This window comes from Mobula hypostoma, chromosome X2 (genome assembly GCF_963921235.1).
Source record: "Mobula hypostoma chromosome X2, sMobHyp1.1, whole genome shotgun sequence".
NCBI classification, from domain to species: Eukaryota; Metazoa; Chordata; class Chondrichthyes; order Myliobatiformes; family Myliobatidae; genus Mobula; species Mobula hypostoma.
Window position 1 is genome coordinate 40,419,690 of NC_086129.1, and position 26,624 is coordinate 40,446,313.

The following is a 26,624-nucleotide window of genomic DNA, read 5'->3' on the forward strand; positions in this document are numbered from 1 at the left end:
GGAGGAGTTTGTATGAGGGGTGCGTGGGTCCTTCATAACGCTGTTTGCTTTATGGATGCAGTGTGTGGTGTTAATGTCTGTGATGGCGGGAAGAGAGACCCTGATGATCTCAGCTGACCTCACTATCCGTTGCAGGGTCTTGCGATCCGAGATGGTGCAATTTCCGAACCAGGCAGTGATGCAGCTGCTCAGGATGCTCTCAGTACAACCTCTGTAGAATGTGGTGAGGATGGGGGGTGGGAGATGGACTTTTCTCAGCTTTCACAGAAAGTAGAGATGCTGCTGGGCTTTCTTTGCTATGGAGCTGGTGTTGAGGGACCAGGTGAGATTCTCCGCCAGGTGAACAGCACCTGATGCCACTTCTGTCTCACCTCATTGTTACAGAGACATGCTCTTGAATTAATTTAATCAGTTCCAGTAATGTACATTAAGTGCACATTATACAATAATGCTTATGTGATGTCCTTAATGATTATTAAAAGACTGTGGCTCTGTTTATTCTCCTCTTAGACAAAGTCTTTCTGTTCTTGAATTGAATCCAAATTCCATGTTAAATATTTCTGCATTTAATTGAACACTGCATTTCACTGCTGGAACACATCATGAAGATCCTGGAGAGACTTGTTCTGGAGCTGCTCCAGCCTATGGTCAGGCCACACTTAGATCCCCTCCAGTTCGCCTACCAGCCCCGACTAGGAGTTGAGGATGCCACCGTCTACCTGCTGAACCGTGTCTACGCCCACCTGGACAAACCAGCGAGCACTGTGAGGTTCATGTTTTTTGACTTCTCCAGTGCGTTCAACACCATCCGCCCTGCTCTGCTGGGGGAGAAGCTGACAGCGATGCAGGTGGATGCTTCCCTGGTGTCATGGATTCTTGATTACCTGACTGGCAGACCACAGTACATGTGCTTGCAACACTGTGTGTCCGACAGAGTGATCAGCAGCACTGGGGCTCCACAGGGGACTGTCTTGTCTTCCTTTCTCTTCACCACTTACACCTCGGACTTCAAGTACTGCACAGAGTCTTGACATCTTCAGAAGTTTTCTGATGACTCTGCAATAGCTGGATGCATCAGCAAGGGAGATGAGGCTGAGTACAGGGGTACGGTAGGAAAGTTTGTCACATGGTGTGAGAATTATCTGCAGCTTAATGTGAAAAAGACTAAGGAGCTGGTGGTAGACCTGAGGAGAGCTAAGGTACCGGCGACCCCTGTTTCCATCCGGGGGTCAGTGTGGACATGGTGGAGGATTACAAATACCTGGGGATACGAATTGACAATAAACTGGACTGGTCTAAGAACACTGAGGCTGTCTACAAGAAGGGTCAGAGCCATCTCTATTTCCTGAGGGGACTGAGGTCCTTTAACATCTGCCGGACGATGCTGAGGATGTTCTACGAGTCTGTGGTGGCCAGTGCGATCATGTTTGCTGTTGTGCGCTGGGGCAGCAGGCTGAGGGTAGCAGACAACAACAGAATCAACAAACTCATTCGTAAGGCCAGTGATGTTGTGGGGATGGAACTGGACTCTCTGACGGTGATGTCTGAAAAGAGGATGCTGTCCAAGTTGCATGCCATCTTGGACAATGTCTCCCATCCACTACATAATGTACTGGTTGGGCACAGTAGTACATTCAGCCAGAGACTCATTCCACTGAGATGCAGCACTGAGCGTCATAGGAAGTCATTCCTGCCTGTGGCCATCAAACTTTACAACTCCTCCCTTGGAGGGTCAGACACCCTGAGCCGATAGGCTGGTCCTGGATTTATTTCATAATTTACTGGCATAATTTACATATTGCTATTTAACTATTTATGGTTCTATTACTATTTATTATTTATGGTGCAACTGTAACGAAAACCAATTTCCCCCCGGGATCAATAAAGTACGACTGTGACTGTGAAGTGCTGTCTTTCAGACAAGACCTTACATAAGAATTTTGTTCTTTCAGGTTGATCATAGTCAATTCCCCAAGGTCAATTAAGCTTAGCTCCGAGAGAAATAAACTGGTGTAGGGTATTCAAAATTAATGCACTTTTTCAAAAACACATCTTTCACACTAAAAGTGTTGCTTTAGTCATTTTCAAAAAAGGATGCAGTAAATTCGAAACTTCAGCTCTCTTGCATCTCAGTAGGTAATGGTGTCAATCTTCGCAAGCTTCAAAAAACAGTGCTGAATCCATTGACCGTCTTGGATTGGAATGACCACTTGATTAACAATATTATTTCCACCCGAGGCTGAAGAGTGTGATTGAGGCAACACTCACAACACACCGGAGGAACTCAGCAGGTCAGGCAGCATCCGTGGAAACGATCAGTCAACGTTTCGGGCTGGAACCCTTCGACGAACCCTTCCAGCATGTTGTGAGTGTTGCTTTGACCCCAGCATCTGCAGAGTATTTTGTGTTTAGAGTGTGATTGAGTACAGAATATGCCAGTTCTGAACTAATGTGAAGCTAATCACACAATCGTTTCGACCGCACCCAAGTACAAGATACGACTCCATCCTTAATCATACATATCCTTTGCAGATTAATATTTAAGAAATTATTTAAACAAAGAATCTTAACCAAGACGCGAGTGAAAACCTGCTCCAGAGAAAAACACAGTGGTTGGTGCATAAGAATAAGAAGTCTTTTTAATAAGTTGAGCATAGTTTAATTGTAATTTGCTCTCAACTGCCACAGGAGCATAAAAGCTCAAAGCTTCTACAATTATGTACATAGAATCGACCACTTCTACAAATATTCTGGTAATAGCTTGCACATATTTGACAAAATCCTTCAATATTTTCCATCCCTAGGGTTGCTAATTTTACAATTACCGAAAAAGTGACAAAGCTTGAAGGGATAAATATTATACATCAACACTGGTCGAGATACTATTAAGCAATAGCATAACAAGTAAATGGTTTCTCTCCACCCACAGTCACATTAATTCTGTAACTGAAAAATTTCCCTTGAAGTCTGCCATAACCATAATATATACCTTGTAACCATCTATGGAAGTAATGACAACAAAAGGATTTTTTTTTGGCTTTTCACTGGTGTCACAATATCAATGTTACTACACTGCAAAAATATTTGCGGTTTGATATGGTATATAACTTCACCACCAAGTTCAAGCTGTTCAATGCCAATTTTCTGGATTAATAGACTGGTTGAAAAGTTTTAGCTGTCCCACATCAGGTTTGCAAGTTTTCCAAATTTTTAAAAAAAAGAGCAAGAATAACTAACATCCAAAGCAAGTTTCTAATTGCATTTATCAACCTATTTACAGGCACTACATAATTGCAGACAATTTTTCTGCAACATAATTACATTGAATACAAGATTATGTTCTTCTGAAGCACTTCATCTAACATGCTGAGACTGAATAAGATTCCTTTAAAATCAAGCACTCAAATTTTCATTCAAATTAAATTTTGTATGAATGGATATAATTGCAATAAACACAGTATAATTTCTGTATCCACAAGGAGATGATATCACGACTTAAGGTTTTTGGAGATACTTATGCAAACAAGTCTTATGCACATCACCAGGAACTTGTTACTTTCTTGCACTCCTCCCCACATACACTCAGATAAATTTTTTCAGGTTATTTCCCAATTCTGAATTTTAATTTTGATTCTCTCTAATGCAGAAAATTACCCAGTGTTTTTTTTTTGTGATTCTGTGTTTGGGATGAAATAATGTTAACAAAACAACTTTAAGAATTCAGAACAAACTTTATGTAAACTTAGTTAAATTTAGTTGGTATCGTCTTCCATGTTAAGCATGGTATGTTACACTTGAATCATACAGACAGAATGATATCTTGAACCACAGGAGTAATATGTTAATCCTACCACACAATGCTGAGATCAAATTTAATGTGTTATCTTTTTACACATAGTCAGATGGCTTCATCCACTTCAAGACTTTTTGGTACTACAGGTAACAACACTAATCACACCATTAACTCCAATATATCCTACAGCTTTAAATAATATTGGCATTATCTAATGGTATAACTGAAAAAATATATTTTCACTTGAAGGTTGTGAAACATTGGAACAATAGTATACTCCCCCTCCCCCGCCAAAAGAACATCACAGTTGGTTGCTTTGTCAAAAACAATACTTCTTTTCCTTTCTATGTGCTTTTCCCCCTTACACCTCTTGCCAGCCACAATTTTGTTTTGGGATCCAAGTGCCTATTTTTTTTCATACAACTCTGGAAAGGGCAGGTCAGCTGATCACAAAGGTTAGGGGTTATTATAATAGCTGAAGAAAATCTAATCCTTGAAAAACACTGTGGACAAAGTCCATCTGGCATACATTTGGACAACATGTGTATAACACTCTTTCGAGCCTTGCGCTTAGCTAACACCTTTAGGATGCCCCAGGTAACTTCCAGACAATAAAGTCTAGTCGTTGTAGAAACACAGCAACACACACTGCACACACCAAAATTAGCAAGAACATCAACAACTTGTTTTATTAAAAATCTCTAGTAAGGTAAAATTGATTTAAAAAAACCCAAATTAACCAACTTCCTTTTATCGAAAAGGTTTTCTACGAAGGAACAGGGGAAGTTGCTGTGTCAAGTAAATGAAATCTTTCTATTTTTGGAACCCAAATGCAGTGAAACACTTCAGGAATAATTCCACATGAAGATTCCCTTCATTGTCCAAATAAGTTTGCCTCCAAACCCAATACTATCCTCTCTTCTGGCACAATATATCCAATGACATAAAATTATACATCATTCCATAGCATTTATCAATAATTTGTTAAGTTACCTAGCAATTATGAAGTTAACTGTTTTAATAGTACTGAATTATAGTCAATTTTGTAATGTAGATCTATCCAAAACCATATCACATCAGATGCGTTGCAAACAGGGAATATGCTTTTTTTTCCCTCCCATTAGAATAATTAAATTTGAAACCCAGGCTAAAAACAAATGCTGAGTTGGGATATCCACATCCTACAATGAATGCCTTTGATTAAAGAAGATATCATTTCAACGAGCAAGACAGGCCTCAATATGCACACAGACTTCCACAGCATCTAGATTTGTTTTGCAAAACAATTAATACTAAAAAAAAAGTCACTAGTTGACTTTTTTTCCTTCAATAATGAGGAGACTAAATAAAGAATTTGGAAGACAGAAAAAAAACACCAAAGTTAAACAAATTCAGACAAATCTAATTATTGTTAAACTTTTATTATGCAGTGATTAACAAGACTTAGATTTCTTACTGCATTGCGCAATTATAACTGATGAATTTGGGAGGAAAAGCTAATGAGGAAGAAAGTAATAAAATGAGTAATAACATAAAAGATTATGCAAATCAGTGAAGTCAGTAGGATACGTGATGATTCAGATCAAGCATAATCTTGCACAAAAAAAGGCCTGTTTTTCTCCCGTGGAAAATACAAAATAAAATTTAAGTGACCATCTCGCTATGGTTTTGCATATGATTCTAAATTTTGGCCAATGTACACAGCAAGCCGCGTCCCTGGTCATCACTGATGTAATAACATGCATGGTAGGAAGAGAAATGAAAGTAAAGCACAAGTGCAAGATATTCCAAAGACTGACGGAACAACTGGATGACATAAGGCAACATCTGCAATCAGTGTAAACATGGCTTAAAATTACATTCTGAAATACATGTCCTTCTAGTAAAATTTTTCTAAAGAAATCGCTGTTGTGATTTGTCAATTTTTTAACAAATTAAAGTAACGCCAGAAGTTGAAAGAATAAAGCCAAAATCAATTAGAGGCTCCAAAGCATTGTCACTGCTTTGCAAATCCCCACATCGTGATAATTGAAGTAGCATAGCCCAGCGAAAGTGACAGCTGACATTATCTGGAGGCCCATCTTGGCCAGCTTCACTTTTGCCTCTCCGTGTACGTAATCTGTAATTATTTGCCCAAGGCCCCTAAAAGGAAACAGAGTGGTTATAAAATGGGTTAATATGGGAAATAAACAGGCATTGGACTTGCACAAAATGATCAAATGATTGTTCAGTGCATCCATTTTTGCATTATATAATGAATCAGCCCATTTTCCCCACACGGAATATTTGAATAATAGGTAGTGCTGTGGTGCCAATACTCTGATGTTATAATCTTTCCATTTTAAGTCCATAAATTAATAACCAGCATTTTGAGCAATCACTATAACATTGGAAAGTCTGATTAAATTATGAAGAGGAACAGAAATCATAATAGCAATGCACACACAAAATGCTGGAGGAACTCAGCAGGTCAGGCAGCATCAATGGAAATTAATAAACAGTCAATGTTTCGGGCTGAGATCCTTCTTCAGGTCTGAGAAGGAAAAGGGAAGATGCCAGAATAAAAAGGTGGGGGGAGAGGAAGAAGCTTGCTGGAAGATGATAGGTGAAGCCAAGTGGGTGGGAAAGGTAAAGGGCTGGAGAAGAAGAAATAAAACAGGTGAGGAGAAGTATACCTCCAAGAGGATCACAACCTTGTCGTGGCTTGGAGGCTTGCGTGCCTCAATGACAGAGAACCATATTGGCTGGAGTCAGGACTTTATGTTTTAGCTCTTGGTAGGCTCACCCATGCCAAACAGGTCAAAGGGAAGAAGCCAGATTAAGAGTGGTCCACCAGTCTTCCAGGTTTCGAATTAGATCAGAGAAACAACCCTGACTGGTAAAACAAAATTGTTACAGAAACAGCAATGAAGAATCCTTCTACATCTGAGGGCAAAGGTATTCCTGAGTCTCCTCCCGGGACTTGCATGACTGACAGTAGTGAAAACTGAGCCACTGACACGATGAAGGAAGCCCTGAGCACTGCCAAAGATGGAGGACCTTCATCGCTGCCCTAAACGCCAGCGGCATAACGGGCAATAAGTACCAAGCTAAGAATGGGCAAGTGGGGGAAGAATTTGTTTACCGGAAGGGAAAAATTGATATTCATGCCATCAGGTCGGAGGGTATCCAAACAGAATCTAAGGTGTTGTTCCTGCACTCTGAGGGTGACCTCATCTTGGCACAAGAGGCAGCCACAGACCGACAAGTCAGAATGTGAACTGGAATCGGAATTAAAATGCTTAGCCGTTGGGAAGATTTCTCTTTCCAGTAAACATATTCCCCCCTCCTTTCTTTTATTTCCCACTCTGACCTTTAAAATCTTCTCAACTGCCGATTACTTCCCCCTGGGTCCCCACCTCCTTCCCTTTTTCCTATGGTTCACTCTCCTCTCCTATCAGATTCTTTCTTCTCCAGCCCTTGACCTTTCCCACCCACCTGGCTTCACCTATCACCTTCCAGCCAGCCTCTTTTCCCTCCCTCCCCACCACCACCACCACCTTTTTTTTTACTCTGGCATCATACCCCCTTCCTTCTCAGTGAAGAAGGGTCTCAGCTTGAGACGTTGACTATTTATTCTTTCCATAGATGTTGCTGGACCTGCTCAGTTCCTCCAGCATTTTGTGTGTGTTGTTTTTGATTTCCAGCATCTGCAGACCTTCTTTTGTTCATAAAAGCACTAGCTTAGGTTTAAGATTCAAGATTGTTTAATGTAATTTTCTGAATTTCCTGTACACAAGTTTAAGGAGAACAAAATAACTGTTACTCTGGATCTAATGCAACACAGACCAGCAAAAGCAAGTACAAAAAATACACAACATTAAGAGATACAAAAGGGACAATCAGGAGTGGTCTGCACTATTCAGGTAGAGCCACCAAATTGAACACTTAAAACTGTAGTAAATGGGCTATGTGATATCTACATGCTAACACTGGATTTAACACCAAGGCAAAAAGATAACCAAATGCAGTAACACTGTAAGAAAGGGTATAAATCAACAAATAAATACTAAAAAAAAATGGGGCATATAAATAAACAGTATAATAATCATGGAGGACTGTAACCTTCATGTAGATTGGGCAAATCAAGTTGGAAAGAGTAGCTATGAAAATAAAATTATAGACTGCATCTAAGATAGTGGTTTTGAATCTAATTACACTGGACAACAAAGATTTGGCTTCCTGAATACTTTTGGGTGTATCTTATGGATTGTGGGCTGTTAGTCATGAAAATCACCATGGGATTTCCTTATCATGCACCATTAATTTTTGGAAAATGCCTATATTTGTTATTTCAATTCATAATTTAAATAAATTAAAATGTTAACCACAATATAAGCTGAAAAGTTTTCCATCTTGTCCAGGAATGGCTGGACATGCTTAGGCAAGGCAGACACTGCGTGGCAGGACAGGTTTTATAAAGGCTATAAAGGCATTATGCACATATCTTTCTATACATTACGTTTACATGTAAATCAGTTTGTGATCATGTTAATATGCATGCTCTACACGCATAGCATATTGTGTGCACTCATTATAACCATTTTGTTATTTCCATAAGACCACAAGATATAGAAGCAAAATGAGGCCATTTGGCCCATCAAGTCTGCTCCGCCATTTCATCATGGCTGATCAATTTTTCCTCTCAGCCCCATTCTTCTGCCTTCTCCCCATACCCCTTCATGCCCTGACCAATCAAGAATCTATCAACCTCTGCCTTAAATATACATAAAGACTTGGTCTCCACAGCTGCCTGTGGCAACAAATTCCACAGATTCACCACTCTCTGGCTAAAGAAATTCCTCCTCTCTGTTCTAAAAGAACACCCCTCTATTCTGAGGCTGTGCCCTCTGGTCTTAGACTGTCCCTCCATAGGATACATCCTCTCCACCTCCACTCTATCAAGGCCTTTCACCATTCGATAGGTTCCAATAAGGTCACTCCTCATTCTTCTGAATTCTAGTAAATAGAAGCCCAGAGCCATCAGATGCTCTTCATATGTTGCACACAACGTAAGTTGAAAGGTTTTCTATCTTGTCCAGGAATGCCTGGACAAACTTCGGCAGGGTGGATGCTGCGTGGCAGGACAGGTTTTAGTTTTTTTTTGGCGTGTGCCTGCATGCGTGTTTGTCTGTGCGTGTGTGTCTGCATGTCCGTGATGATGGATTTTTCATGGCTTTTTTTTTACAAGGCGTGGAGCGAGAGAGAGACTGTGTAGTGAGCCACTCCTCACACAGACATTTTCGCAGTATTTTCCCTTTGTTTTTACGAGGTCGAGTTGCGTTCTCGACACTCAATCTGGCACAGATGGAAAGCGTACTCGGGGGCAGACCCAACTAGTTTTGAACCCAGGAACCTCCGCTCCCAGGTCTGGCGCCGATGTCGTTGCACCACCAGCCAGCCCACAGGACAGGTTTTAGAATGGCGATAAAAGCATCACGCACACACCATTCTATGCATTGCGTTTACATGTATATCTGTTTGCGATCTCGTTGATGCGCATGCCATTGCGCATAGCATATTGCGTGTACTCATTATAATAAAGCAATTGTATTTTCAGAAGTACTTGTGATAGCAAGATGTCTCACCAATGCTGCAACAGCCGCAATACTTTCTGTAATATTTGTGGCGAGTATATGCTTAAATCTCAGATGCAGCATGACTGCTATTAAGCCTACGAGCGCTATTTCAGGTGTAAGATTGGAGACCAAGACAAGGCCTGGGCTCCTGAGACTTGTTGCGCAACATGCACTGCTGATTTTAGAGCCTGGCTCAGAGGTACTTGGAAGTCAAAGCCGTTCGCTGCCCTGATGATAGTGAGAGCAAAAGGATCATGTGACAGACTGCTCCTTCTGTCTGACCAGTATGTCTGGTTTCTCTGCCAAAAACAATAAAGTCATTGAATACCCCAAACTCCCGTGAGACCTGTGCCACATGATGATACTGAAGACACCAGAGACATGGTGTGTCGAGGAGGCAAATGAAGATGCCATGATGCACAAGCCAGGAATGGAAAACAACACTGATACAGATTTTTAACCCCTTATGTCGAGTGAGTCTCATCTGATAAGTCAATCCGAGTTAAATGACCTGGTCAGAGACTTGGGTTTGTCAAAAGGTAAAAGTAGGATTACTGGGTTCAATACTGCAAGAATGGAATGAATCTGTTATTACCAGGTACAAAAATTTCCGTGAAGGATTTCGATATTTGAGACAGACGTTTCCCAGAATAACTGGTATCAAGATTAAGGGAGGCATTTTTGTTGGCCCACAAGTCAAGCAGGTCATCAATGACAGGCAATTCAAAGAATTTCTCATGGGACTGGAGAAAGTCGCATGGATGTTGTTGAAAATTTTCTTGGCAACTTCAGAGGACCAAACTACATTCAACTGGTCGATAACATGCTTCAAGCATACAAAACCATGAAGGTCAACATGTCCTTACAGATTCTTTTTCTACATTCCCATTTAGACGTCTTTCTTGCAAATCTTGGTGCTGTCAGTGACGAGCATGGTGAAAGGTTTCACCAGGACATTGCGGCCATGGAGAAACGGTATCAGGGCAACTGGAATCTGTGAATGCTGCTTGATTTTTGTTGGCCACTGAACTGAGAAGTCTCAGACACTTGAGGCCAAACGAAAATTATCAACAACACATTTTTAGCTTAATTCAACACTACAAAGCGTCAGCACCATTATGCAATTAAACACACTATATTCAATAAAAGTTAATTTCTTTTTTCTCCAAATTCTGACATGATAAGTCATCTGAAATTATATTTGTGTTCAGCTTCAAGCTTTCTATCATAACCACAAAAAAATTAAGGAAGCAACACTTTTGAAAAAAATTGTGGTCCAATGTTATGGGTAATGAGTCAGGTTCACTAAATAACTCCAGGAAAAAAATGAACAAGTAATGCTCATGGCACAATAGAATTTTTAAAAAATTCAATCTAAAAGGGAGAAACTTGGGTCAGAAACTTTGTTACATTTGTATAAAGAAACAGAAGGACAATAGAGTTGGCTGAAGTGGATTGGGCAGACAGATAGCGGAAAAGACATTAGGCAAACATAGAAACATAGAAACATAGAAAACAGTGGCAGACATTTAACGAGATGATTTATGACTCCGAAAAGATGTATTACAGCAAGGGCAAAAAATGGGAGGAATGAACCAATTAAGATAAGAAGGGCAATAAAATGAAAGAAAAAACATTCAGCAAATTTCAGCAGTTGAGCTGAAGACAGGGATAAATTCAAAATCTAGCAAAGGAGATCAAAAGGATGATAAAAATTGTAAAAATAAACCATGAATGTGAACTAGTTAGGAACATAAAAGCAGACAAATAACAGCTTTATTCAACATATAAAAAGGAAATGGGTCAAGTAAACATAAGTGCCTTAGAGAATGTGATTGTAGAAAAAGTCAGGGAAACATGGAAATGGCAGAAGAGTTAAGCAGACATCTTGCATCAGCCTCTACAGAAGCTACTACAAACATTTAATATTGAACAATGCCATTGACAAATTAAACACTACAGAAATTCTACCGCCCTCACTGTGCATATGGGCACATGAATTGTGCTTCTAGAGGCCAGAACAGAAATATTCATAGACAAGATAACAGGGTTAATGTCCCCTGTAAGATAGCCTGCATCTGAGGATTCCAAAAGAAGTGGCTACCGAGATAATGGATGTATTGGTTGTAATTTTCCAAATATCTTTATATTCTGCAGAAATACCAGTAAATTGGTACAATACAACATCCCTATTCAAAACGTGGCAAAATGCCAGTTAGCCGAATGTCTATTGTTGGAAAATATGAGAATCAATTATTTCAGAAGTTATAGCAGCACATTTGGAAAATCACAATCCAAATATGCACAGTGAGCATGACTTCATGAAGAAATTGTGTCTGACAAATTTAGCACTGCTTTTTGAGGAAGTCTCGACCAGAATAGAAAAATGAAGACTTTTACATTATTTTGGATTCCCACATGTTTAACATGATTTTAACAAGGTTAAAATCATAAAAGATAACTTAGTATTGAAAATAATATATTGGTGCAGATTAAAGATTAATTGACAGGTAATATCAATGGAGTTTTATGGGGATTAGTACTGAGACTGCAACTGATTGCAATGTACATTAATGACTTAGGGAAAGGAAGTGAATATATGGTAGCTAAGTTTACAGATAACACAAAGTTAGTGGGAAAGCAAATTACAAATAGGATACAAGGAACGGGGATATTCTTCAGTTGAGTGAGTGAGCAACAAGTTGGCATAAATAGTGTAATGTATGTTGCTGATTAAGGAATAAAAGAGTAATGTTTTATTTAAGTGAAAAACTACATTAAGCACAAGCATGAAGAGCTTGGGGAATTTTTATAAACACTGAAAATTTATCTGTAAAAGATAATAGGGAAGGGTGGTTAGCCCTTATTTCAAATGGGTTACTGTATAAAAGAAGGCAAATCACACTGCAGATGTACAATGTACTAGTGAGACATGAACAGTATTGTGAACAATTGTGGGCTCTGTGTACAAGGAAAGTTATTTCACTGCCGTTGATTCAAAGAAAGTACACCCAGATGTGGAAGGATAGTCCTATGCAGAAATGTTAAACAGGTTGGGACCCTATTTGTTGGCATTTAGAAGAATGGCAACCAATCTTATTAAACAAGTGACTTTGGAGGTTTGACGGGGTAAAAGCTTAGGAGAACGTTTCACCTTATGGGAGCATTTAAGACTAGTGAGAATGATCTCAAAAATAATGAGGTGTCCATTTTCAATACGTACATTTAATGTCAGAGAAATGTAAACAATTTAAGACTGAAATGAAAAATAATTTATTTTTGGTAATTCTTTGCAAGAAGCAGCATAGTCCTTATGTGTGTATAAGACAGAGATTTGAAAAAATGCAAATCATGGACAAGGTGTGCCAAGACTTTGTTCCTATGCTGTACATATTTATCATTTTATGTTTTAGAGGCAGGAAAATAAGGGATAAAGCAAAAGGGTAGGAAAGCAGACCAAGGAATGTCAGATCCCTGGCACACTGCAATTTTGTGATGGAGGAAGACCATTCGACTTTGCTAGAGAATAAAAGAGCACTCGAGTGATTCAAGGAAGTCCTCCTGGCAATTTTTACTGACAGGAGTCTGACTTCTGTCTTCCATACCATCAAAGTATAGAAAAACAGGAAGAAGGGTGAATGGGAAAACTACTAGTTTCCATTTTATCTCTGATGTAGCCTTTGAGTCTAAACTTAGCTTAATTAAACTTGTTCTAAAGTAATGGTTACAATAAGTGAATATATATTCAATAAATAAACATTTTGGGAAGATAAAAATAAATATGTAACAAGGTGCAAAACACTGCTCTGTCCAGTATGCACCAATTGTTTTGTAAATGCTAATGACAATTAGATGTGATAGAGACAGATTATTGCAGGCAAATAGCTTGGAGATGAACATCATACATCTGTTTAAATAGGATTTTACCTTCATAAGTAACACTGATGGCCATATTTTATAAGTAAATTACTGTTTTAAGACAAAAGTTTTCTTTTAGTTCATTTTACAGGATCTAGGGGTCACTGGGAAGGCAGGCATTTATTACCCATTGCTGACTGCCCCAAGGTGGTCAACCAACTTCTGAAACTGTTGCAGTCCTCTTGAAGTCATACTATACTGTTGGGTCAGGAGCTCTAAGATTTTAGCCCAGAGAAGATAAAGAAATGAAAATGTGCCAACTGACATTATTTTAATGTACTAATTTAGTGCACACAAATTAAAACAACCAATATGAGATACAAATATCAGAATGCATCATTCAGTCACATTCAAAATCTCGCATCTTGACTTGAGATTCAACTACAAATTTAATTTTTCACCATCACTACAAACTTCTCCGGCTGCAGAACCTTCATAAGTCTCAGCATTCACCAGTTTAGTTTCACCACCCTTTAAGTAATGAACCACAGCATAACAATGGCAACATGAAAATTGGCTTTTTTTTTTAAATGTTTCGCTATGACTTACTTTTATAGACACCTGCCAACGAAATGCGTTTCTCTCCCCTTCCTATAACCTGAAGCTCCTGTTTGCTTTCTCTGTTGCAAGGAAAACACTCGAGCTTCTCAAATATCACCACGTAACTAAAATGATTCATTCGTGGTGTAGCTTTATTTGCAGAGTATATCATGTCTTAAAAGTTAATTTAGAAAAATTAAATCAATAGAGGCAGCTTATTAGATGACTTTAAAAAAATCTTACCAGTGGCCATGGAGAGTGAGGGCTGCAGCCAGTGAATAATCCATGATAGATCCCGGATAGACGTAGGCAGCAGGAAGAAGGCCAAGTAAGACTACGCTCAACATCCGTTCACTGGTCCAGTGCAGAGAAGCAGCTTTTGAACCAGCTACGAGAGAATGAAGCAAAACATGAACATTGTCTATCATAATGTTAATGAGAAAATACAGGATTCTCTCATTTCAAATCATAATCATAGCATACATATATTAGAGTAGGACATACACAGTCAACAGCATGGCCCTGGGGAGTGTTATTGAGCAGCAAGACCTTGGGGGTGGAGGTATAAATTTCCTGAAACTGGCAACACAGGCAGACAGTGACGAAAGTGATGTATGGCATGTTTGCTCTTTTTGGCCATGACATTGAGTACTGGAGTCATGTTACAGATGAACAAGTCATTGGTTACAGTATTACCTGCAGTTCTGGTCACCACTTTATAGGGACAGTGTGATTAAGCTAGAGAGGATGCAAAAAAGATTTACACAAATGAAGCACACGAGTCCTGCCGAAGGATTTTGGCCCGAAACGTTGACTGTACTCTTTTCCATAGATACTGTCTGGCCTGCTGAGTTCCTCCAGCATTTTGTGTATGTTGTTCGGATTTCCAGCATCTGCAGATTTTCTCGTTTGTGAAACAGTGTGGCTTCCCCAATGAAGCCAGTTGAGTATATAAACGGATGACGTCCTGCAGACAGTTCGCAAAACTGCTACCTTTACTTTTCTCAAATACGATTCTGCTACTAAGCTGTGTACGATTAGAACCTGTGATGTACATTTTGATGGTTTTTGTCTGAGCCGATTGAGCAATCTGGCGCTTTGCTGTTTCTGAGCAAGTTCGGCGAGGTTGGGAGCAGAGTGTGCGTGCGGCCTGGACGCCTGGAAACCCGGAGGCCGGGTGTGAGCCCATGATCGACTCCATAGCTTCTCTCCGACTGAGGTGTCAAGCAAGTCAGAAATCGACAAAGACGAGAGCCGGGGATGGATGGGTGTTCAGTGCCATCTACATGGATTTGACCGGTCTCGCTAGCTCCTGTCGGAGGAAAGTGCAGGAGTCTTGCGATCCGTGTTGCAAGGATTGATCAGTGAGGCTTGTGGCTGTGGACTCATTTTGGGGGACTTTAAAGTTCATTTTGCATATGTTACTGGATTCTGGTTGCTGTTTGATGGGGTGATCGGTACTGACTGGGGCACTTTGGTGATTAGTACTAAACTAACTTTTCCCTGGTTTTAAATTCCAACTTGATGAATAACTTAAATTTTAAATCCCTAGCCATAATGATTTAATCTGATTTCATATCTCTGGGAGCAGTATTCCTCCAGTAACTTACCCACGTTGCTATCACATCTCACATTTTAAGCTTTGATCAATAGTTACTTCAGATTTCAGATAGCTGGAGGACAAGTGGTCACATAAGGTTTAATATAGCTGTTTACTTTTCTCTGAGTGGTGGCTCCCAAAATACATTTCAAAAGGACTTATTGCAGATCTTCATGATTAGTTGGAAGTAGAGGCATCTCGCAGAGGGAACAGGTTGGCAAAGGATTTTTTGTTTTGCAGACCCATGTGTGCCATCAGTGTCTTTTGTATTTCAGTGAAAAACTGACTTGGAACTTGGCTTCCAAATGCGTGCATTTTCAAGTATTGTCTCCATACTGCAGCCTGATGACCGAGGGTTAAAGTTGTCTTGACTTTGGAATGAAAGCGACATGATCTCCGTTGCAGACACACCACGGAAAGTACAAAGAACAGCACCAATCACTACAGACCTATGTGATGTTATATGGCAAATTCAGCCCTTGAATTTTATGCCTGCTCAGACTGAACAGCTAAATTTAGCATAGTTGCCACCCACAGAACCCAAAGTTTGAAATTACATAATCAATTTACTGTTAATGTTTTTTTTTAAAGTCAAAATTTACCCTGTAATTTCACTCTTCATAAAGCGAAAAAATATGACAGCACACTAAGACAATGAGAAAAGACAGGCAGGTGATAGGGCAAAATTGCCGTCAGTGAGACGCCGTAAAATGTAACGGGGCCAAAATTGAAAAGGGTGATGAATACAGGACAGAAGGTGTTATATTTGAATGCACTCAGTATACGGAATAAGGTAGATGATTTTGTAGCGCAGTTAGAGATTTGCAGGTATGACGTGGACATCACAGAGTCGTGGCGGAAAGAAGATCATAGTTGGATATAGGTTCAAGTGCTTTCCCGTTGTATATGACAAATAAACTCTTCTTGGGCTTCCAACCCAGTACAGGTATCAATTTTAACTGACATTTCAATGAAACTCTACCATCTTCATCAGGGATGATGCCTGGGCATGTCTAGTCTGGTGGTATTTATACCCCCATTATCCATCCGTCCTGATTGGTGAAGGACATCAGGTCCTGATGAAGGGTTTTGGCCCGAAACGTCAACTGTGCTCTTTTCCATAGATGCTGTCTCGCCTACTGAGTCCCTCTGGCATTTTGTGTGTGTCGCTGCTGAATATTTCTATGATTTTCTGTTTTTATTTCAACTTTTTAATACATTTATAACTATTGATAATGGAATAGAAAAAACATATATCCAAACTTATTAATGACGCAAAGATATTCAGGCTCATAGATGAAGTATTAAATTGCAGAAAGGTATGTACAGATTAAGTGATTGGGAAACTTTTGGAAATCAATCTGAAATTATTAGTTTATTATCCAAAACTATTCATGGATCTAGTATCAGGTGCCAGTGTCAATAGAAATATTTCTAAACCTTACTGCTTACAGCTCTGTTTTATTTTTTGGGCTCTCCCAAGAGAATTTTTTGCTTTTTTTCTGAATTGGAAAATTTGCTGTTGGTCTAGAGTGGATGATCTCATATTGGTCAATATGAAATCATACAGACAACATGCAATCATCCAGCCTAGACCAACAGCATATTTTCCAAATAGAAAAAAAAAAGCCCCAGAGTGTCCAAAAAATAAAACAGACCCTTAGGCAGTAAAGTTCAGAAATACTTCTATAGACACCGCTACCTGATGCTAGATCCATGAATAGTTTTGAATAATTAATAACTTCAGATTCAAAAAGGTATTAAGAAACATGAAGTAAAATATATAAACATCAGAGAAATACATGACAGGTGATCATAACTGTAAGGGATATTCAATGTAATTAGCATTGTAAATAACTCACTTCCCTGCTATCGTATTCTATAAAACAGCTAATTAAAGATAGTAATGCATTTAGAAAACATAGAAAACATAGAAAATAGGTGCAGGAGTAGGCCATTCGGCCCTTCGAGCCTGCACCGCCATTTATTATGATCATGGCTGATCATCCAACTCAGAACCCAGCCTTCCCTCCATACCCCCTGACCCCTGTAGCCACAAGGGCCATATCTAACTTCCTTTTAAACATAGCTAATGAACTGGCCTCAACAGTTTGCTGTGGCAGAGAATTCCACAGATTCACCACTCTCTGTGTGAAGAAGTTTTTCCTAACCTCGGTCCTAAAAGGCTTCCCCTCTATCCTCAAACTGTGACCCCTCGTTCTAGACCTCCCCAACATCGGGAACAATCTTCCCGCATCTAGCCTGTCCAATCCCTTTAGGATCTTATACGTTTCATCGAACCTCAGTGGAAAGACCCTTCGTGCATTTACCCTATCTATACTCTTCATAATTCTCTATCCCTCAGCCAAATCTCTCCTCATTCTTCTACGCTCCAGGGAAACAACAGGCAAACAACATCTCAACCAACAGACCAACGTACCTGTCCTGCACCTCCTAACCAACTTTTGGAAAAGTCAGCACAATGAAATGATCTCCTGGAGGATCTCAGGGGGTCTAGCAGCATCTGCTGGGGGGGTGGGTGGAATATGCAATCAATATTTCAGAAAGAGACTCTTCATCTGGACTGATATCCAGTACAAAGAGGTGAGGGGGAGGGGTGGGGCAAGAACTGACAAACAGACACCTTAGAACCCACAGAAATAGAGTAGAATTAATTACAACAATCTGCTGGAAGAATTCAGCGGGTCAAGTAGCATCAGAAGGGGGAAAGGAATCGTCAACATTTCAGGTCAAAATCAAGCATCATTACCTTTTAACCACATATCTTTAAAATTTTGTGGGCATTCAATAGAAGGCCCTTTTGTTCATTCAAATCACACGGCTAACTACCTTACAGTTGCAACAATACCAATCAACTAGGGCTTCCAGTCACAGAATCAAGTTTGGATTTATGTTGCCACTCCGTCTTCTTTTTAACCAATTTGGCATTGTCACGTTAAAATTTGCATGGTCTGCATTAAATACACTGGCCTTCCTTATCATGTCCAAGAATTCAGTTAATCTAGTCAGAGAAAATCTTTCCTTTAACAAAGAGACAGTAAGTGCCCTTGATTAACCTGTGTCTTTTTAGATAAATGCCTATACTGTGCTTTCAAACTGATTCTAAAAAGTTGAAATAATTACCCAGTGGACCTCATCCCTTACATCACGACTTGCATGTCTGAATCTCAGCCGTGCCTACCACTAGTATGACATATGCATGTGCACAAGTATTTTAGTTCACCAAGCTTTATATTTCACTGAAAAATACGTTGTTTCTTCTTCAATATATTTTGTTCAGACAACTATTACAGCTCATTTGTAACCAGCTACAAGATTTCAGATAAAAACCATTCCTTATTTCAATAGGTGTAATGTAAGCAAGCCACTGACAATGTTTGCATGTCAGCTCTTTTAACGCAGGATGTCACATGGTAGGATTATGAATAAGCTGTCTGCTCCCCTCATTCTGTACTCAACACATATCGTATCAACACATGAATAGAATAATTAGTACCGAAGAGCCCTGGATTAGAGGACAAACTCTCGTTGACCACATCTATCTTTCCCCAACCATGATTACTAGCTAAATGCCCAATTTGGAAATGTCCAGCTACAACCACAGACAATTCTTTTCCTTCAGCCTGACTATCTTTGCCATTTCCTACTTTGTGACTTAATGTGATTAAGCTTGTCAATTCAAGTTTGTAAAGACATGGAGGAACTCAGCAGGGAGGAATAAAGAGTCAATGTTACGGGGTGAGACCATTCATCAGGACGCCAACTCTTTATTCCTTTTCATAGATGCTGCCTGACCTGCCAAGTTCCTCCTGTATTTTGTGTGTGTTACTCTGGATTTCCTGTCTACAGAATCTCTTGTGTTTAAGAGTACCATGATACGGTATCACCAGTTTGGAGCACATATCCAGACATTGATTTAAACTTCATCCACACTTCGTACTCCACAGAACTCTCTCGAGAGAGAAAAAAAATCTTGGCTTTGGAAGTAATAACAAAAATCGCATGATACAACACTTACCAAAATGTGTAGGAGATGTATGAATCTGAGATACTAGTAGCACATGGGGTTCCTGAATCTTCCTTGAAGCAACAAGAGGCCCAGCCACCATCGACTTGCATATGAATGGTGCTACAGACAAAGGAAGATTAGGTTTAAAATTAATTTCAATAGAAAATTTAAAATACAAAACATCCTTAAGATTCACTTATTCCGTTACTAATCCTCTGTAAATAATTATAAAATGGTGCTTGGAAAACCTTTGTTTTGTGCAATGATTCTCCTATAAGGTAAAACCTAACAGCATAAATGGCTGTGATGCATCTGGTGATCCTGTGATCCCTGTCTCAAAGGCTAACATCAGAACCCCCTTCAAAAGGGCCTGATGGTATACCTGACAGAGTACTGAAAATCTGTGCCAACCAACCGACTGGAGTATTCCAAGACATCTTCAACCTCTCACTGCTTCTTGGGATCATACTGGATCCCAAGAAGAGCAGGGTCAGCTCCCTAAACAAATATCATTCACTGCAATGAAGTATTTTGAGAGAATTAACTGCTTGGACCACTGCAATTTGACACCTACCATAACAGGTCTACAGTGGACCCAATCTCACGGGCTTTCCGCTTGGCTTTGGAGCATCTAGACAACAGCAATACATACGTCAGGCTACTGTTTATCAATTAGAGCTTGGTATTCAACACCATCATCCCTTCATTACTAATCAACAAACTTCAAAGCCTTGTCCTCTGTACTTCCTTCTTCAACTGGATCCATGACTTCCTCATCAGGAGACCAGTTGCTGGGGAATGATAATACCTCAAGGATATGTGCTTAGCCCACTGCTGTACTCTCTCTACACTCAAGACTATGGCTCCACACAGCTCAAAAACCCCAAGATTGCCAATGATAATATAGTTGTTGGCAGAATCTCAGCTGGTGAAGAGGAAGCAGACAGGAGTGAGAGAGATCAGCTGGTTGAGTGGTGTTGCAACAACAACCTCACACTCAATGTCAGCAAGACCAAGGGATTGATTGTGGACTTCAGGAAGTAGAAGTCAGGAGAACACACACCAGTCCTCATCAAGGGGTCTGAAGTGGAAAGAGTGAGAAGCTTCAAGTTCCTGGGTGCCAACAGCTCTTAAGATCTACCCTGGAACCAACATACTGATGCAATAACAAAGAAGGCATGCCAGGAGCTCTACTTCATTAGGACTCTGAAGAGACTTAGCATGTCACCAAAGGTTCTTGCATATTCCATCAGATGAACTGTAGAGAGCATTCTGACTGGTTGCATCACAGCCTGGCATGGAGCTTCCGATGCACAGAATGTAAGAAGCTGCAGAGGGTTGTAGACTTAGCCAGCTCTATCACAAGCACAACTCTCTCTGCCATTAAAGACATCTTCAAAAGATGATGCCTCAAGAGGGCAACATCCATCATTGAAGACCCACACCATCTAGTTCATGCCCTCATTGCCGTACTACCATGGGAGGTGGTGGTACAAGAGCCTAAAGTTCATGTTATATGTACTTCTGGTTACTCCATTTTTTATTGTTACTTTATGTGATTTTGATCGGGGTGGACTGGCACTGCGGCCTGCAGTCAACGAACGACACAGCACTAAAGTGAATGGAACTGAACCAAACCAAACATTCCTGGACTGTTTCATGGACTCTGTGGTTTGATGTTTAATATTCTGTGTCTTTTGCTGTTTGTATGATCGGTTCTTTTTTTGTGTGTGTTGTGTGTTTGTTTTTCTTTGAATGGGTTCCATGGTGTTCCTCTGTTTAGTGGCTGTCTGTTGGGAGATGAATCTCAAGGTTGTACACTGCATACCTACTTTGATAATAAATGTACTTTGAATCTTTGAATCAACATTTTAAGAACAGCTTCTTCCACTTCACTATCAGATTTCTGAACAGTCTTTGAACACTCTCAGTATTCATTTTTTGAACAAGGTTTTTTTTTGTAAGTTAAAGTCATTTTGTGTTGTGCACTGTACTGCAGAAAATTTCAGAACATGTCAGTGAGAAGATGGCATCACAGGATCGGGGAGATGGCATTTACCCACAACGTGCTGCCTCCCTGCTTACACGATCCATGGGAGTCTAATTTATTACGCTGTTGCTACTTCGGAAGTGGTGCCAGAGGCGAGGGAGAAGGGCCAGTGTCCTGGTGAGGTTGCGATGGCGTGTTAATCGGCCGCCGCTCCCTAGCATACTCCTGGCTAACATTCAGTTCCTGGACAACAAGCTGTGCAAACTGATTCTGATTGGTCTAAGTGATGTTACAATGACATCCAATGCAAGCTCAAAGACTCCTCGTCTTCCTTTTAGGCATGATGTAGTTTTTAGGAATTAATATCAAATTCTATAGCATGCTCTTCCTTCCAAGGCTCTTCCATACTCTTTCATCAGCCTGTCATCCATTTCCTCTATGTACATCAACAATCCCAGTATGACAGAACCTGCAACAAATTAGAACCATATCACCTTATTCCACCTGCCAAATGCCTTCACTCTATCAGAAAAGTTTCATTGGCTTCACCATCATTTTGAACCAGCCTGTAGGAACTTATTCCTCTTTCTACACGTGCTGCCTTACATGCTTAGTTTACTGAGAAATTTTTCATTTTTAGTCAAGTCACTTTCATTGTCACTTCAACCACAAGTGCTGGTGCAGTACACAGTACAAACAAAAGAACGATCCAGGACCATGGTGCTACATGAAACAACATAAAACTACATTAGACTTCAGGCCTACACGGGACTACATAAAGTGCACAAAACAGTGCAAGACAGTACAATAATAAACAAGACAATAGGCACAGTAGAGAACAAATTACAATATAATAATAAAAGATGTAAATGCAAATGTAAACAATGTAATCATGTTGGCGAGGTTTTTCTTATCCTACCCATGCAAGTCTGGGCAAGTTCCAACGCATTACAATCAACAACTCATTACACAAACCGACATACTTATAACTGTTCCCCTTCAGACTCTGACTCATCCTACTACACACATTTTCTCCATACAAAGACACTTGCAAATTTCTACCGGTGTACCGTGGACAGCATTCTAACTGACTGCATCACTGCCTGGTATGGGGCGGGGGGGGCTACTGACAGGATCAAAATAAGCTGCAGAGAGTTGCAAACTTCAGCAGCTCTATCACGGGCACTAGCCTTCATAATATCCAGGGTACCTTCAAGGAATAATGCTTCAAAGTCAGCATCCATCATTAAGGACCACCATCACCCAGGTCATGCCTTGTTCTCAATGCTACCATCGGGAAGGAGGTACAGAAGCCTGAAAACACACACGATGATTCAGGAATAGCTTCTTTTCCTCTGCCATTCAATTTCTGAATGGATATTGAATGCATGAACACTACCTCACTAATATATGTGAGGTAGTGAGATATAGATATATATAACCAAAATGGCACCACGTACGGCAGCTGTGTTGCGAGCTCCATACCAAACTTACAGTGTACTGCTAATTTCTGCAATTTCCTTCGCACTTCTTGTTCAAGAAGCTGATAGTCACGTCAGATAGAAACTGACTCTTCTGAACATCGGGAAGATGGCGTTTACCCACAACGTGTCACCTTTTCTACACGGAGAACCCCTGCTTACATGATCCACGGGAGGCTCATTTATTACGCCGCTGCTACCTCAGAAGCGGCGTCGGAGGTGAGGGATAAGGGCCGGCGTCCTGGTGAGGTTGACACAATGTGCTAATCGGCTGCCGCTCCTGAGCAGGCTCCTGGCTAACATTCAGTCCCTGGACAACAAGCTGTGTGAACTGAGAACCAGAATCTCCTATCAGTAGGAAACAAAGGAATGTAACATTTTGTGCTTTGTGGAGACCTGGTTGACGGAGGAGATACCAGATCACACCTCTGGGTTCTCCCTGTTCAGGGCGGACAGGTCGAAAAACCTCTCTGAGAAGAGAGGGGAGGTGGGGTACACTTCATGATCAATAATGCTTGGTGTGACCCCCGGAACGTGCATGCCTTCAAATCCTTTTGTTCCCCAGATCTGGAGTACCTTGTGCTGTTGTGTAGACCTTTCTGGTTGCCCAGGGAGTTCACGGCTGTTTTAATCATAGCTGTGTATATTCCACTGCAGGCTGATACTGACCTAGGCTCTCAAGGAACTGTACAAGGCCATCAGCACCCAAGAGGCTGTACACTCAGAGGCTGCCTTCGTCATTACCAGACTTTAATAGAGCGTCACTGTCTAAAGTCTCTCTGAAGTTTTGTCAAGCTGGTGCAGCTCACACTGACCAAATATCACGGCCCCAGCAGAATCAGAGACCTTATCGCTGATTATTACAGCAACTTCAGGATGAGGGTCTCTTCAGGAGCAATTACATCAACCTGGCACAAGGTGGAGATTGGCATCATCACAGGGTGCACTATCTCAGTGACACTGTTCTCCCTAGCCATGAACATGCTCACTAAGTCTGCTGAACCAGAGTGCAGAGGGCCCAGAATGAATTCCGCTCAACGGCAACCACCTAACAGGGCATTCATGGATGACCTCACAGTCACCACAGAATCAGTCCCAGGCTGCCGGAGGATTCTGCAAGGGCTCGGAAAGCTGGCGGAGTGGGCCCGGATGCGTTTCAAACCTGCCAAATCAAGATCGATGGTGCTGAGGAAAGAGAAGGTGGAGAACAAGTTCCGGTTCAGCATGGCAGGCACAGCCATCCCAACCATCACAGAAAAGCCAGTCAAGAGCTTAGGCAAAGTTTTTGACAGCTCTTTGAGGGACACAACATCCATTCAGGCAACCTGCACCGAGTTGGATGGCTGGCTGAAATCTGTGGACAAGTCTGGCCTACCTGGGAAGTTTAAAGCCTGGGTGTATCAGCATGGCATTCTTCCCAGAATATTGTGGCCCCTCCTCGTCTATGCAGTTCCGATCTCGACAGTCGAAACCTTAGAGAGGAGGGTTAGCAACCACCTCAGGAGATGGCTGGGGCTGCCAAAGAGCCTGAGCAGCATCGCACTCTATGGACACCACAACAAACTGCAACTGCCCTTCAAATCCTTGGAGGAAGAATTCAAGGTAACAAGAGCCAGAGAAGTGCTACAGTATAGGGACTCAAGTGACCCGAAGGTGGCTAGAGCAGGGATCCAAGTGAGGACTGGCAGGAAGTGGAGGGCAGAGGAAGCTGTTCAGGAGGCAGGGGCGAAGCTGCATCACAGGAGGCTGGTGGGAGTTGTCACATGAGGCCGAGCTGGGCTAGGATCCTTTCCAACTCCCCAAATGGACACCAGAGGGAAGGAAAGGCGTCGTCTAGTTCAGGAGGAGGTGAGAGCAGTAGTGGAGGAGATGAGAGCCTGCAAGGCGGTGGGAATGAAACAACAGGGAGCTTGGACAAGATGGGAGAATGCGGTTGAGAGGAAAGTGACCTGGGCTGATCTTTGGAAAGCCGAACCACACCGCATCCAATTTCTCATCCAGGCAGTGTACGATGTGCTTCCAAGCCCATCAAACCTGCAGACATGGGGCAAGGCAGAGTCATCTGCGTGCCCACAGTGCTCCAAGCGAGGAACTCTGGAGCACATCCTCAGCGGCTGTGCAAGGGCACTTGGTGAGGGACGGTACAGGTGGAGGCATGATCAGGTCCTGAAGACCATCGCTGAAGCCGTCAGCGCAGGAGTTGAGTGGGCGAAGCGGTCCCGACCCTCCAAGCAGACCATTGCCTTTGTCAGAGCTGGGGAGCAGCCAATACCTGCCAAAAGAACATCTGCAGGCATTCTGACCTCTGCAAGGGACTGGCAGCTGTTGGTGGACCTCAAAGGGCAGCTGAAGTTCCCCAACCTTATCGCAGCCACCACCCTGCGACCAGACATTGCCCTAGTGTCTGAGTCTACTAAGCAAGTGGTGCTGCTGGAGCTGAGTCCCATGGGAAGATAGCTTGGAGGAGGCCTTTGAAAGGAAGCTCTCCAAGTACGCAGGACTGGTCAGTAACTGTCAGCAGGCTGGATGGAGAGCAAGGTGTCTCCCAGTGGAGGTTGGTTGTAGGGGATTCATAGCCCGTTCTTTAGTTAGGGCCTTCAGCATTTTGGGCATCGAGGGAGAGAGGAAGAGGAGAGCCATCCGCAGTACCACCGATGCGGCAGAGAGGGCCTCAAGATGGCTGTGGCTCAAAAGAGGGGAGCCATGGAGTCATAAGTAGCTAGCCATCTGGACACAAGCTGGGGTCTGATCAGCCCCGGCTGGGTCACCTGGAGGAGGGTGTATGATGTTGAAAGACCCAAAACACCCGATGATTCCAGGAACATCACTGAAGATGTGTCCAGAAGCAGCAATAGATGTATGTACACAGCTAAAGTGAGGCCATTGGTTGTGGGAGCACTAGAAACACAATGAGTGCAGTCATCCCCTTTTGTTCAAGAGTCTGATGATTGAGGGGTAGTAACTGTTCTTGAACCTGGTGGCGTGAGTCCTGAGGCACCTGTACCTTCTACCTGATGGCAGCAGCGAGTAAAGAGCATGGCCTGGGTGGTGAGGATCTTTGATGACAGATGCTGCTTTTCTACTGCAACATTTCATGTAGATGAACTCAATGGTTGGAAGGGTTTTGGAGGTGATGTACTGGGCTAAATCCACTTTTGTAGGATTTTCTGCTCAAAGGCATTGGTGTTCCCATACCAGGCAGTAAGCAGCCAGTCAGCACATTTACCACCACACATCTATAGAAGTTTGCCAATATCCGCAGGCTCCTGAGGAAATAGTGGCACTGTGTGCTTTCTTTTCAATAAAATTTATATGATAGGTCCAGGACAGGTCCTCTGAGATAGTGACACTGAGGAATTTAAAGTTACTGACCCTCTCCACCTCTGATCCTCCGATGAGTACTGGCTCATGGACCTCTGGGTTCTCTCTCCTGAAATCTACAATCAGTTCCTTGGTCCTATTGACATTGAGTGAGAGGTTGTTGTTATTACACCACTCAGAGAAGTTTTCAATCTCCCTCCTACATGCTGATTTATCACCACCTCTGTTATGGCCCACCACTCATGTCATCAGCAAACTTGGTCTTAGAGTGAGTAGAGTGGGGGAGTAAGCACACATCCCGTGGTGCTCCTGTGCTGATGGAGATCGTGGAGG

General features: G+C 41.6%; 1 protein-coding gene across 1 annotated transcript in view; it reads right to left on the reverse strand.

Moving 5' to 3' along the window:
* Positions 1 to 2,599: 2,599 nt before the first annotated feature.
* The window catches only part of sdhdb (succinate dehydrogenase complex, subunit D, integral membrane protein b), a 28,771-nt gene continuing 4,746 nt past the window's right edge, over positions 2,600 to 26,624 (reverse strand). The window contains exons 2-4 of the mRNA XM_063038286.1: positions 19,509 to 19,619; positions 14,113 to 14,257; positions 2,600 to 5,935 (exon numbers count right to left, since the gene is read on the reverse strand). Of these exons, the coding sequence (XP_062894356.1) occupies positions 5,770 to 5,935; positions 14,113 to 14,257; positions 19,509 to 19,619 (422 nt within the window). The 3' untranslated portion in view covers positions 2,600 to 5,769. The remainder of the gene's footprint in view (positions 5,936 to 14,112; positions 14,258 to 19,508; positions 19,620 to 26,624) is intronic.